This window comes from Dendronephthya gigantea, unplaced genomic scaffold (genome assembly GCF_004324835.1).
Source record: "Dendronephthya gigantea isolate DGI-Jeju-01 unplaced genomic scaffold, DenGig_1.0 000081F, whole genome shotgun sequence".
In the NCBI taxonomy this organism is placed as follows: Eukaryota; Metazoa; Cnidaria; class Anthozoa; order Malacalcyonacea; family Nephtheidae; genus Dendronephthya; species Dendronephthya gigantea.
In genome coordinates, this window is record NW_021163091.1 from 460,241 (window position 1) to 475,720 (window position 15,480).

Consider the following 15,480-nt stretch of genomic DNA (forward strand, 5'->3'; position numbering starts at 1 on the left):
TGTGGTGGAACAAGATTAACCTGGTTACTGTTAGTTGGTGTAGAAGTATGTTTTAACATTAATTCCACCAACTGAAGCTCATGCTTTCTTGCCTTGTCTGCTTCTTCTTGCATAAATGTAATTAGCTCCTTTGCTGGATCTTTTTCAACAATTTGCTTAAGCAATTCAACAGCTTCAGTTACTTGATTTTTCTTTGGGAGCTTTATTTTCTTTTGAGGAACAAAGTCATCAAAGGTTTTTGCAATCTCTTCCTCTTCACTAAGATCATTAAGTGCAGAAGGTTCAACTGCCATACCGGGTTGACATGAGTCACGTGTTTTCACAAGTGGAAAAAGCAAGTCAAACCATTTTCCAAATCCTTTTTCATCTTGGAAGCGTTGGATTCCAGTGGCAGTTTTTTATTCATGGCAAGCTTGTTTACAATCGCTGACACAACGTTTAAATTTTGTCCTCAACTGTTGAACAGTGAACGTAATCTCTTCTCCTCTTTTTTGCTCTTTTTTCAGCTCAGTTAATACCTTTTCATAAATAATGCCATTATTTTGATTTTTTGTGTTAGTAAATATCAACTTTTGTTTATTGTAGTCATCAGATGTAATGATATCCACTAAGTCATCCACAGCATCAGTACTCCACACTGCTTTTCTTCCAGCCTTTCCTTTTTTTCTCTTGGTACCAATAAATCTTGTGCAATTTTCTTCACCATCATCCTCATTCTGTGGGATTGTAGAACTATCACCGGCATTTGTTTGCTCACTATATAAAACAATACACAAATTGCCCAAATGTGTACCAGCAATAGTTGGTTGCAAATTGTGGACATGAATAAAGTACACCAGGAAAAGTATTATGGAAGCAAATTATTTTCAGTATATAGCATTGGGATAGCCATGTTTGGACATTAAATGGGTGGTCAATTTCTAGCCTCCAATCCTTCAGTTTCTGGAAGGCACAATTTTGATAATCATATTATTTTAACATTTATAGCTATTGTTGCTATATAGCAAATGACGAATAAAAAAATCAATAAAATTGGCTGATTCAGCCTGACGTCAACTGAATTCAAAAGAAATAATCACTTTTTACGTCGATATGTTTTTACGTCATACATTCAAAAATGTCACATTTCTAACCTTTTCTTGTTATTTTCTAATTTTTCTTCATACTCTTGCCCAAAAATATTGCAATTGATACAATATCCAACTGCTTTCCCAGCAAGCCAGCCTTGGCATTCGTCGTCTGGTTCATGTATCGCGCAGCGATTACAAACAGACGCAGAACACTGCAGGCAAATGTAGTTTGTTAGCTTTCCACATGAAATACAATACGTCGTCGACTGTTTTGGTTCAATATTTCCTTTGTCTTTGTCCTCCATATTTGCATATACCACATGGACGAAAAAACGCGGGAAATTCTTTCAATAATATAACATGACGTTCTTCGTCTTTTTCTTCAAGCGAATTAAATTCGACACATGCAAAATGCGACCTATGAAACCACGTCGCATCGAGCTCGCATAATGCGACCGGAACAGTCGAATTTAGCATCACGGTCGACCGCAATTAAAAACGGCGAATTCAATTGTTTCATACGTCGCATCTCGCATGCAGATAATTCAAACAATTGTATTCGACACATGCAAAATGCGACGTTTGAAACAGGCCTTAGTAGGAAATTTTGATTTTCGTGTCCAAACTCGCGCGACGCGATTAACCACGCGTGACGGTTACGTGGGTTTCCACGAAGATTCTTCAACTGCTTGATTCGTACTTCGTAGTCGTCGCGTGGTTTGATCGAAAAATTTGTTGATTGTTGGAAGGGTTTTCATATTAGCGAGAATTTGCTTTCTTTTCTTGCAAGATATTCGGTAAAAGAAAGAAGACTACCGTTAGAAGATATAAGGCTGATCAAGTAATGTACTTTTTGATAATCTATGAATATTTGCAGTCGTTTTACGAAAGACAAATTATGATGCGCGTTTCATCATTAGGTTCGATTCATAAACTCGGTCAATTTTTGTGAACATCTCTTGCGATAAATATTCGTATATAGATTAATAGTTTGACTACAACTATTTTATTTTGCTTTTCAGTAGTTTATTAGGAATACTGACGCTTTTTCTTGTTGGTTATTGTATATTTTATCGCATCTGGTGTGCAGTAATATCAAGACTTGAGGCCTATATTAGACGAATTGCATTTATTAGAAATGTAAAGTTTTAAGAATTTAGTTTTAGGAACTATTTTTCTACAATTCAATTGCCCCTGTTGTGCTATTAAATCATCGTCATATATACACGTTTTATACGTTGTCTACACGTAGATACAATGTTGGACAATGTTACTAGTAATATTCCTGTAATTTCGCATGGTGATTGGTGATATCACAATATCACTAAATTAGCTTGTAGATACACTGCATGTATTTAATATTGCAAAGCTTTTGGTCTGTTAACCTGGGCCTTCATCAGTGCAGGCACAGGTTACCAGCCTGGAAGCTTTGCAATATTAATCACTTGTGTGGTGTACCTATACATACAAGCTAATTTATTTATGTTACTAATTCCCCGTCAAACATGTCTATACATGTTCTTCGTAAAGCAAACTAAAGCCATTTAAATATTTTATATGACTGCATGAAATTTCCACACAATACTACTGCAAGTTAGTCGTTGACTGCATTGACTTGGCTTTGTTCTTGCAAGCAAATTTTTTATTTTATGATCTGCCCCTTCTGTCCAGCATAAGCCTTTGTATAGCTTTTTATTAAATTCCAATCTTGTGAAAAAATATTTACAGTGGCTAATAAATTTGTAAAAAACTTTTCACAATGATACTACACTGAAAACAATCATGACCCACATATTAGAAACCAATACATATTCACAGATGAATGTTTTTCTCTATCAATGACCTTACTATCCTCTCATTTACCAAGATTTATGTCACAAATTATTGCAGTATGTGTTTGAGACCTCTTTTGACTTTTGAGCAGTAGAGATTTGCTGTTAGTGTTGTAATGAGTGACTAGTCACACTTCCAACGTGATTTGCTAGTCATTCACCGTGCAAGTTAATTACACTTTTGGTTGGACTTCTTTGCTTAGCTAAACAAAGTCTGTGTTTCCTAATAAAGTTTCTATTTTTTAACCAGTGTCGACAAATAATCCACAATACAGCTCACAGAAGAAATTAAGGTGACTCACAACGTAGTTTTAAACTGCATTAACAGGCACCTGTAAATCTGACGTTATATTCACAGTTACTTTTTATAAGGTCTTACTTCAGCACTAATTTCACTCATTTCTTCACATTTCTAAAACAACTCCCTCCCACCTTCCCATACTTCCAGAAAAGCCTTGGTTGATGAGATTTGACTGACTTCATTTAACTCAATGATTAGAAGCCATCAGTATAAGGTGCATCTACTTCAAAATCCTATTCACTCCAATATGATCAATTGTTAGATGCATAACAACTTCCTTATTTATAGTAAATAATCTGCTACATTGAATAAATGACATCAATTTTTTGTTCCCTTCTGTACACTCAAGAAAAAAGAAGTGTCTTTTTAATGTGGGGTCCTGATTACAAATACATATTTCTTATGTTACGCAAATAGGGTTCGATGTTGCATTCTTAAATTCACTGCGTCAAATTTCACTTGAGTATGTTAATAGAGTGTCCCAAGTAACAAAGTAAAAGATCGCAGATATTAGTCATAGTCAACACATATACATATCTGTAGTTGAAAGAGTGATGTAGTTTTTCCTGTGGAAGCCCTATTTGCTTTCACCACTTTTAAAATATCCCTAATGTACAATTTGGCAAAGGCCAAAAGTGGACGCACAAACAACTGCAGATAATTACCATTGTGTGATGTTAGACAATGCAATATATTTAGGAGCTTATGATGAATGTTATGGAAATGATGAAATAAATTTTGGCTGGAAAACAATCTAATTTTTTTACTGGAAAACATAGCTCTAAAAGCGTGAAACTTAAAAGAGAGAATGCTTACAAAATACTTGGCTGTCTACATTCGGCAACATGCATGTATTATATTCAGAACCGCCTTGTAAGTTGCAAGAAAAGTTGCATTGTGTAGCATCGTTTTAGTTAAGTTCATGTACCCGAGGTTTCTTTAATCAGGCTCTCAAAATAATGGCCGGTAAACGGACAATGAGGGAAAATGGTCGAAAATGCTTGTTGACCAGTTAATTTTTTTCCATGCCGGTCATTTTGACGGGTCAAATTTGTTTAATAATTCGCTTGGCCTATTTACCAACTTAACATTCGCATTTGAGCAACATTAATTACCATACAGTACATAAATCTCTTGAAAAGCACTATACTATTAACATATACTATAAAGAAGAATCCGGGTGTTTTGGTTCTTGATTTGTCATGTTGAATTAGTGACCGGACAAAAACGGATTTTGACCGAGCAAAAATGAGGTTGGACGGTCAATTTAACCGGAGATACCTCGACCTGTATTTGGAGCCCTATTTAATATATACTTTTAGAGTATACCGGCAAACGTAATGCAACTATACAACTGTACAGTCAATCAGGCAGTGCATTTTGCTTAGCAGCTTTAGAAATGTTTCTTGGGTCAGGTACAGGCGTGAGCTTAAGTTGCACATTTACTGGGGTTTTTTGTTAACGTAGGGTATGAAGTATATACGCTGGCTCAGCCTGGCTGCAGTATAATACACACTTTTGTAGCAGTATAGGGTGTTCGGTTACCAAAGCTAACTTCTGTATTTTTGCGCCCTTTATAGCTGCACCCTGCAAGCGCTTGGATAGTGCTACACAAAGAGTTGCCTCGACGCTATAAGTCCGTGCGCTAAACAGGAAGCGCATCGCTGCCGTTTGCCATATAAGCACGAGTATTAAAGTGCGCTGACGCAAAGAGCGCATTTGAAGCTAAACAGCCGCACGCAAGTTGACCGACGACGCGTAAGAAGCAGGCCTTGACGCACGCGGTTCGTAGACGACGCGGCGACGTAAGCGCAGAATCCTAGATAATCTCCATGGAAGGCGAAAAGACGGACGCGAACGTGGAGAAATCTGACGAGCAAATTTGCAGAGATTTCCAGCGAGGTGTCTGCAGTCGCGGGGATAAATGCAAGTTCGCTCATCCCTCGGGAATGGGCAGCGAGCCTAAAGATCAGCCAATGATATGCCGCGATTTCCAAAACGGCACGTGCAACCGGAGCACGTGCAAGTACCTTCACGTGACCAACCAAGAGGAAAAAGATTTTATGCGTACCGGGCAACTTCCGCCGGGACATCCTCGCGGCGTACGTGGCCGGGATTCCAACGTTCCGATCTGTAAAGATTTCCTCAACCACAAGTGCAACCGTGGTTCTGGGTGTAAGTTCCGTCACATTCCGGAGGATATGTACGGCGGTGGGGGAGGCTACTACGATGAACCACCGCGGAAACGTCCCAGAGATGCGATGGATAACGACTACCGTTACCTCATGGAAGAAAATGTCTCGTTGAGACGAAAAGTATCCGAGCTGCAGAAAGATGTTTCGGATCTTCGAGCCACCAATGATATCTTGTTGGAGCAGAATGCCCGCTACAGGAGGTCCGGGGGAGGTGCGGCTCCCTCATATGGAGGCGGCTACGGCACCGATTCGTACAGCGGTTCCGCTTCCAGCGTAAGCTATCCTTCACGAGATTCATACGCGGGTGCTGGAAGTTATAATGCGTATGCATCTGCCAAACCCACCGGAACAACTGGTTACGATGGTTATACCAAATTTGAATGAAGAACTGATTGGATATTTTAATTATTAAGGGTTTTCACTTTTTAATTAGCTACATATTCAAAAGAAAACTATTGACAGTAATGAAGGACGCAATACTGCTCTCTTTTTACTTAACATGACCTTGTGGGAGAGATCATTTGATATCCTGAGAGGCCTTTTTTTAATTGGTAAAAACTCTTGTAGAAGTATTACCTATCCTTCCATGGTCGTAATATTTCTAAAAACGTTAGTCTATAACTAAATGCGGCAGTCTGATAAAACTATGTTGAATTTCATGTTACAACAGGCTATCTCACGATCCATCTTTCTTTACAAGTTAAATATTCTGTATGTAGCTTTACATCATGTAATACTTGTTTCAAACAACTCAAAAATATAATTGTTCTGTGGAAAGATTGTTTCGCATTGTCAGCGGAGTGAGATTTGGATTCTCGTGTATACGTGAAGATTTTTATTGCGTTCATTTTCTGCAAGTTCACATTACATGTGATTTCCCCGTTCATATTTTAGCCAATCAGCGCTCAGAAAGTCTGTCGAAATAGAAATCCATTCTGCATTACCTAATGAATTCTGCCTTTTGGCACTCAAAATTTTGTGATTTGGTTTAGCTATGAAAATTATAGCTCTGGCATAAATTTGAAACGGAAATATAGTATATTTCATAATAATTATATTAATTTGAGAACAACCCGAGAAATGGATTTTTATTTGACAATTATTCTCAGTCCTTTCCCGTCATTTCAGATCATCTGACCTTAGTGGCCTATTGTATTTTTGGGTCTCTATGCTTGATTTCCTGCATTTTGGGTGATACTTACTGACGGATCCCTGTCAGTGGAGTGAGGTTTATCGGTTATTATTCTTCTAAACATGGCTATTTTGCTAATATTTTCCTCAAAAGAGGAACCTTCACTTTTTTTATGCCCGCACGATATGCAACAGCGCATGACGCTTTAACCCTCTGTTCTGGATCTGACACGTGATTTTGTGAATTTTTAGAGCAAAATGCTTTTAGATGTCTTTTAATGCATTGATAATCGACAAGCTCATTTAAATCAATGTCACCGTTGATTGCAAGTGGGTGCAGTGAATGTTTCTTGGTTATGGGTTAAAATAAAAGATGAGAATCGGGCTATAAGAATGGAAATTTCAAATGTAATCGCGCACTCGTAGTATGTTTGAAATTTGCATTCTTTCAAAAATTTTGGCATCGTTGGCTAAGGCGATGGTAAAACACCCTCCTCCCCTTCGTCAAAGACATTGAAAATGTTGGGAATCATTTGACACCCACACTTATCTTTTGTTTTTATTTCGATCAGCGCATATGCATGAGCCATCCTTTACGCTGACATACGTGCAACATCGCAAGCCATGCTCTTTTAGCAGCGAGGGGGGGGGGGGCGTAGTAGATTTGTTTCCATATCAGTTCACATACTCCACTTTACATCGAAAACGATGAGGTTCATGTGAAAATCTAGGATGTTGTGTCTCGGAAAATGCAACACATAAATTGTTCACCCGGAGCTACATTTTCAATCAACAATGACTGATAACTTTGGTTGACTGTTATGTCACCATCGAGTTTATAGCATAGAGATTATAAATAAAACTAGAGGAGTCATCGAGGAGAAATTGGGGAGCGCGTTAATGGGGGGCAAATCCAAGTCCCGGATGTTCACTCATTCATGATGTCCGAGGCCAAAATATGTCGTTTTTAACGAGTTTTTTTTATTTCTAAATGTTTTTTTGCCTAAAATATCGTCTCAGGATGTCTAAATTAGTAAAACCAGTTTCAAAAAGCACTGTTTTTCCTTAAAAAACCGGCAAAGCGACCTAAATAACGAATATAATTTTTTTAAAATTGTTGCTAACGTGGTTGCTAAGGAGGCATTGATCTAGCCAATCAGCGCTTGGCTTAGCATCCGGGACTTGAATTTGCCCCCCATTATCGCGCTCCCTTTTTCGACTGATGTTTCCGATACCAATGCCCCCTCTAGTGTTATTTATAATCTCTATGGTTTATAGTACTCAAGCTAAATGGTGGCGATAGCAAAAAGAAAAAGGTCGATTGGGCGTAGAGTTTGAGGACATACATATCCTGTGACACTGGTCGTGGGCAATAGAATTACAGAAACACGGTAACGGTAACTACATTTCTACAATTTATGGCACAAATATTTAACCAAGTTAAACCACCTTAACAACATATTAAATTTCATATAATTATTTCCATAATGAAGTTTGAAAGAAATGACTACAATTACAAGTTTATAGTTTATCAGTACCACTGACTAAAATCTGTCATTCAAAGTGCACGATATCTTTTCATCATTTTTTTCTACAGATTCAAACTCCCTTGCAAACGAAGATCAATTCAAAACCATGTCTAAAATAGCAATGAAATATGCTAAGATAAGTGTGTAACAAAAAAAAGATGGACTGAAGATGATTTAATCGAAACTAGTATCCACAAAAAAGTCGGAAAACGGTAAAAAGGATAAGGATACCTTGAAAGAATTTGTACGAGTTTGAACGAGTTTGTGTAAAATATATTTTTATTTTTTAGCAAAATTTTGCGTATTAATACAATTTGGGTTATATATACAGGCTAGTTACGCTAGTGACCACATGGTAATATACCCCAGCTAAGGTCACTAACCTTTATAACAGACGGACGTTACAGCTATAGCCTATATAACGGACGGATGATCAGACAAACGAGCAGGACACACAGTTTAGCTTTAACAACGATGTTTTTGGTTCGAACCTTGGAAGAAACATACACACAGAGAAGCCTAAACAATAATGTGCTTAGTTCAAATATTGAAAGAAAGAACCGAAACAATTCTCCATCAAGAACATTAGAACCAAGCCACGTTCCAGTAACTGCAAAAACGGTTGCTCAAACTGAGGGAGAAAATTTGCTAAATAATACGCTTAAAATAAAAAAGTTCCTGGTGAAATGAAAAACAGTCGTTTTAGATTTCACTGTTTCCTCATAGGAATCAATAAATAAATAAAATAAAACTTTATTAATAAAATTCACAATGTGGAATGGTAAAATATTTTAAAACAACAAAACTAATAGCAAATTTTTAAGAGTGACGAATGAGCTCAAAGTTGCCAAAATTTGGCCTAACGTTGGTCAGGAAAAGTCGCCCCTTGGCGAGCATGCGCATTTGGCCACTCTTCGCTCACGCGCATTAAAAAAACGCCATATTCATTTAATATACCCGACCAAGTTTCAGTCATTGCTGAGTGCCAGCTCTGTATTTTTTACTCTGTTTTGAATGCACGCGTCAACAAACTGCGCGCGCGACAATGGCGATATCAAACGAACTCGATTCAAAAAAATAACGATTAGTTAACTACAGAATATAGAATATAGCAAAATTTTACTCACAAAATCAGCAGAAATGGCAAATAAAGTGCATATAGTTGCACACATAGATACTTAACTGCAACCTCGTGCAAATGCAGTACTCACTGTGCGGATGGAACGCTCTTTTCTTAACCGAACAACGTAGCACTTCGTACTCTTCTGCACGCGATCAATTCCGTACCCAATTGAATATACGAGACAAATAATCGCAAATCGACAACTTCATCATTAGAATATAAAGAAATTCCTTCTTACCTTTTCCGTGGTCTTTCTTTGAACTTTCTTGGAGTTTGTTTTTGTTCATAATTTCCTCTTCGATCAAGATTCTCTTCGCGTTATCAATCAACGAAAAGACGTAGTTTTGTATATCTAGAAATTCTAGAAGCGCTGGCTGGTACTTTCTTCCAGAGTAAATATCCAACCGATATTGACCCGGTGGCACAGTTTTTCGACTTTCATTGCTAGCCATTTTAAAAGAATTTTCACTCGTTGAAAGTAATGTTTTCACTCGCGCAGTCAGACAATTATGACAGTGATTATGACGAAGCTAATTATTGCGTCAAATATTTTCGCGCCATCGCGTCCGCAATATTCGGTAACTAATTAGCGCAATTAGCGCACTGATCGTAATCATCACATATAAAAGGCATTTTATTTATTGCATTGACATTGCTAAACTGCATTTGCTAACATCTAATCTGAAATCAATTTTCCACAAGGAACTAAATCCAATTTCAATTTTCGCATCAATCTGGTGGCATGTGTAATAAACTTTATTTGAAGACGGGAAGTGAAGTACATAATTATACACCCCAGTTTAGCCTGTGCTAATCTTCCACTCGGGTTTTTAGACACATATACCACATTTACACTATACTTATACTAACATGCATACAAGAAATTATGAATTACTACTAATAAGCATTGAAAAAAAAGTTTCGCGTTTAAAACGGCTGATTTTGTTGACCATCATGATATTTTAAAATTCAATTATAATGTGGCATGATATCTCAATCACCTTACAGTCCTTTCTCGTGCGATGTCTATGAAAGTTCCTATCAAAATTCATGTGTCCTGAATGAGATTGGGAGGAAGACACATTCCTTACATTGAATGTAAATGACTCATTTCGTAGCATCACTTTGCACTTTGATATGCTGAATAGCATTTAAAAGATAAGATCTTCACTAATTCATTGCTCCATTGATGACCAAGTGATTGATGTTTGTCCTCTTGACCGTGATGTTTGCTATTATTTTAACACAATAGGTGCATTAATGATGCATTTTACCCTACATATCGCACAAGCACTTTCCACAGGAATGAAAAATGGATAACAATCAAACTAACCTGCAATTTTCTGCGTGGCATTGGCTATTATAATATAGAGGATCTCAAATTCACTGCTTCAGTCATGAGCAAATGATGTTTGTCCCTTTATGTTTGCCATAACCTTAACATAATAAGATCAGGACTAACATTCTTTTCTGAGGGTTCGTCAGATTATGGCATGCGATTATGTTTGCTCAATGTTCTTAGTGGTATGAGTTATTTCACTTGCATTCAGTTACCTGTCCATCAAAAGAGCAAACTATAGTCCTAGTTTTAAGTTTAAGTAGACTCCAATGGCAATGGAATAATGTATGGCCACAAAGCAAAAGACAAATCGATAGAAAAATCGAATTTTTGACAAACAAATGCTGATTTAAACAAATCCTTTAGGGCGATGTCTCATTTGACTTAAAATTTTTAAAAAGATGGATGAAGTGGATCTTCTGAGCTAAAAGGTAGTTTATGAGATTATTTGATGCTGGCAAAAACAGGAAAAAATATAGCTGAGTAGGAAAGCTGTGCAATAGTTATTTTTGAGTTTAGAAAACATGTAATACATGCTTTAGATAGAATATATCTCCAGGAGATAAAACGAAACGAATTAACAAATATCTAGGATTAATAGAAATGTGAAAACGAAATGTAAGAGCTTACAAAGGACTTTGTGTACTTGAAATGAGCAACAACAACATGTCATGTAAATAAGGCGAGCAATTCAGCGTATTTAGCGATTTTAGGCGTTTGGCTATAAAAAACAACTTCATCACCTTTTGTCTTGGACTATTTTTCACACAAAAATTACAAATTAATGCTTATGCGCGACCGTTATGACCACACACGGGTCTTTTTAGCGTAACTCTGAAGACAAAAAATAAAGACATGGCCATATTATATGGTTTCAGTTCCAGGTTAAAAAATTAGCAATAAGACACTCTATGCCTTGATATTATTTAAAAAAAAACAGATTTAAAAGACGGTTAGAAACGTGAAAAATTCGCATAAATAATATTTACGTGTAAATATGGGATTTCATTGCAAAGAATTCAGCCAGAGTACATATATTCCATAGTGCCAATTAATATCTTTCGGCATCAATTGGACCAGCTTTTTTGATTTTTAAAAATAAATTTTGAGCCATAAATATGCTCAATTGCCTTTCCACAATTAACGAAGGATACATATACCGATACCCTTCAAGAATTATTCCAGAAATAGCCATATAGGTAGCACGAATTTTTTAAAAAAGTAATTTTTCGTCTTAAAAACGGCGTTTTACAAATTAAATTCTCTCATGACACGTGTGACTTGTCAACTCACCGGAAGTCATCACGCGGAATATCACGCAGCGCGTGAGACACAAAATTCACAAAACAATCAGCAAAAACAAAAAAATTGCATCTATCTAATGGTTATATTTCATGAACTCTGGTCGAAATATATGAGATTACAAATGGTATGACTTTGTCTTTACCGTGCTTCGGACCACTTTTTTAACACCAGGGTACCCCCTGTGAGAAGAAAAGTAAAATCGCGCGCTTTGGCACTGTTGCTATAGGAACGGTGTCCCATGATCCTCCAGCGACTTTTTTACCTTGTGCTTCGGCCATAAACAGGTAAGTTCTTGTTTTTCCTTTCAAATCATTTTTTCTAATCCAACTTTCTCTTAAACAGCGACGAAAACTTAGTATTTTCATCCCTCTATATCTAAGCTTGGAATATGGCGAGTCAACATCATCGCAAACGATCTCATTCGCGCGAAAATTCGCATCATATATCGAAGAACGGATCGTCAAAACGACGCAGAACCAGTGACAACGGTCACAAAGACGAAGAGATTCTTCGTGAAATTTTACAATCTGTGAAAGATTTAAAAGCAGATATGTCGGTCTGCAATGCCAGGATCGATAACCTGGAAAGACACACCAGTGAAACAGCCTCGCAGGCTTCCCACTCACAATGCAACGAAGCGATTCAAGATGACGCTTAGTCAGTTTCAGCGGGAAATGATATCGACAGTTTAGATGCAAACTTGCCTGAACCTACGGCTCTCGGGCCACCAATCACGGCTATTAAGCCATCAGATTTGACTATTAAGTCACCAGAAACGACTGTCGACTCATCAGATTTGGATTCTTCTGTGAAGTTACACGGGAGAGGGACAGATATTCCCCCTATTACGAAAGAGCTTAATAACTCATGTATGATCCTGATAATATGACCCTTTCTTGGTCACTTTCAGAAGCTTTTACATCCTTTTTGGAAAAAAATTTCCGCCGAAAACTTTCATTTGATCAAGTGAGTGAAATTTTAGAGAATCAAGCTGTGCCCTCGGTTGAGGCTCTAGTAGCCCCGACCCTTGACCCTTCAGTGGTACAACATATTGCACAAAACAATCGAAAATTTGTACAGGAACGGGACAAGGAACTACAGGTTGCCCAACGTTCCTTACTTAATGCCACAGGGCCCCTCTGCACCTTACATGATCGTCTCGAAAACAATGTAAACGTAGATTTAGCTGAGTTAAAAACCTCCATTGAACAGACACTTTGTCTGTTGGGCTCAGCGAATACCCAATCAGCGAATACCAAAAACAAAACTTCGATAACTGTGTCGCTCAATATGGACAACGCTACAGCTGTGGCGTACATAAACCACAAGGGCGGCACACACTCTCCTCAGCTTCTCCAACTCGCTCTAGAAATGTGGAACTGGTGCATCCAGAAGGATATATTTGTGGTAGCTTTCCACGTCCCCGGGAAGTTGAACAATCTGGCAGATCGGGAATCGCGTCTATTTACAGACAACAGCGATTGGATGCTAGAACCCAGCATCATCAAACCTTTCCTGAAACATTGCCGAACCGATCTCTTTGCCTCAAGACTAACCTGTCAACTCCCGACGTACATCAGCTGGAGACCCGACCCCAATGCGCTCCACTCAGACGCCTTCAGTCTGAATTGGAACCAACTGAAAGGGTATGCTTTCCCACCCTTCAACATGATCCCAAAGGTCCTCAACAAAACAGTGACAGACGAAACAGAAATTGTTCTAGTGGCCCCGATATGGCAAGCCCAACCATGGTGGCCTCTACTACTTCAGCTACTAACCCGGCAGCCAGTCTTGCTTCCGGTATCACCTCACCTCCTAATAGACCCGACAGAACCAAAGAGAATTCATCCAATGCACCCTCGGCTTCACATGGCCGTATTCAATATCTCACACAGCGCTATCAAGCAGAAGGCCTTCCGGCAGACGTTGCCAAACTTCTCATCGCAGCCACTCGATCCTCCACACATAAGACGTACGAATCGAGCTGGAAACGCTGGCGCGGCTGGTGTTGTCCACGGCAAATTGATCTTGTTTCAGCATCTCTGAAAGACATACTTACCTTCTTATCAGACTGCTATGACAGTGGCCTGAGTACCGTTCGATTAATGTTTTAAGGTCGACAATTTCTGTTACTCATCCAAAAATTGATGGTTACTCGGTGGGTCAACATCCATACGTGGTCAACTTACTAAAGGGCATCCTAAACCTCCGCCCACCAAAACCGGGGTATTCCATGACATGGGATGTCTCCAAGGTAACCGCCTACTTGTCTAAACTAGGAAGTAATACTGAGCTGACTCTAAAACAACTGTCTGGGAAATTGGCTACAATCTTCGCCATTACTTGCCCTAAACGGGTGTCTTCACTTTCGCAACTGGATCTTAACCATTACCGGTTGTCACCGGAAGGCATCACATTCACCTTACCACAAACCAAAACTACACGACCAGATGTTCCTGTTTTCGCTATCGTATCGTCCTTCCCCGAAGATACGAAACTATGCCCAGTTGCCTGCTTCAAACAATACATTGAGTTGACAACTACGCTCAGAAGTAATTTGGAGGGCAAACCGAATAAATTATTCATATCTTACATTAAACCACACCGTCCAGTCTCTCCTTCAACTCTAGCACGATGGATTCGCGAGTTCCTTGCCCAAGCCGGCATAGACACCTCAATATTCAAAGCTCACTCGGTACGGGGAGCTGCCACCTCGGCAGCAGCAAACGCGTCAGTTCCTCTCGAGGAAATTTTAAAAATGGCTGATTGGTCCACCGCTTCTACCTTCCAAAAGTTTTACAACCTGTGATGAACACTCAATTTGGCCGTGCTGTCCTAGGCCATACATGTAAATAATGTTTAATCGGTTCTTGTTACAGTTTGGTTTTGAGCCTGACAATAAAGGATCTTATTCACTTCAGGAGTGTATTGTGTTAAACTCTACCATTTGTAATCTCATATATTTCGACCGGAGTTCATGAAATATAATTCCAATTATACAAGGGCTGAGAAGCCTGATGTATAATTGGGGTTATATGAGTGAACGAAGGGAGAAATATATGAGTCCCTCCCGTTGGTGTTCTTGGGACACACCCTCCCTATAACTCTTTGAATTTCTCCCTTCTTGTTTGGTGTTAAAATAGTCGCTGGAGGATCATGGGACACCGTTCCTATAGCAACAGTGCCAAAGCGCGCGATTTTACTTTTCTTCTCACAGGGGGTACCCTGGTGTTAAAAAAGTGGTCCGAAGCGCGGTAAAGACGAACTCATACCATTTGTAATCTCATATATTTCTCCCTTCGTTCACTCATATAACCCCAATTATACATCAGGCTCCTCAGCCCTTGTATAATTGGAATTATTAGTTATTACTCACCATAAGGTTTTTTAAAATGGCCGCAAGTTGTTTTTCTCACTGAAGGGACAAATGAAGAAAAGCGTTATTTTAACGAAAATACTGTACCTGAAAGCACAAAAGAAGTAAAAAATGGGTCTACAAGTGTTTACAAGGTAAAAAACTAATTTGTTAAACGCTTTTCAATTTTTTTTTCGAAAACATTGTTTTGTTTGAATCGCTGTAAAAAGTTTGGAGATATTGGTTTTATTACTTTTATACTCAGGTTTGTAAAACATGCATTTTTCAAAACAGATTCAT

The 15,480-nt window shown here is 38.4% G+C and overlaps 2 protein-coding genes across 7 annotated transcripts; one reads left to right on the forward strand and one right to left on the reverse strand.

Moving 5' to 3' along the window:
- Positions 1-398: 398 nt before the first annotated feature.
- On the reverse strand, positions 399-1,655 carry LOC114532822. Its single transcript, XM_028554415.1, has 2 exons — positions 1,134-1,655; positions 399-756 (listed from the first exon to the last, which is right to left on the reverse strand). Exons 1-2 carry the CDS (start codon positions 1,373-1,375, stop codon positions 399-401), a joined length of 600 nt encoding a protein of 199 aa, XP_028410216.1. The 5' UTR covers positions 1,376-1,655.
- A 124-nt stretch (positions 1,656-1,779) lies between these two features.
- LOC114532843 (zinc finger CCCH domain-containing protein 10-like) lies at positions 1,780-6,080 on the forward strand. Of its 6 annotated transcripts, none has more exons than XM_028554442.1 (3): positions 1,780-3,195; positions 3,351-3,417; positions 4,784-6,080. In XM_028554442.1, exon 3 carries the CDS (start codon positions 5,036-5,038, stop codon positions 5,780-5,782), a length of 747 nt encoding a protein of 248 aa, XP_028410243.1. In that variant the 5' UTR covers positions 1,780-3,195; positions 3,351-3,417; positions 4,784-5,035; the 3' UTR covers positions 5,783-6,080. The 6 variants fall into 6 exon arrangements, with proteins under 6 accessions (XP_028410243.1, XP_028410241.1, XP_028410242.1 ...); XM_028554440.1 differs by having other exon boundaries at positions 1,780-1,911; positions 3,153-3,195; positions 3,351-6,080; XM_028554441.1 differs by lacking the exon at positions 3,351-3,417 and having other exon boundaries at positions 1,780-1,911; positions 3,153-3,195.
- The last annotated feature ends 9,400 nt before the right edge of the window (positions 6,081-15,480 follow it).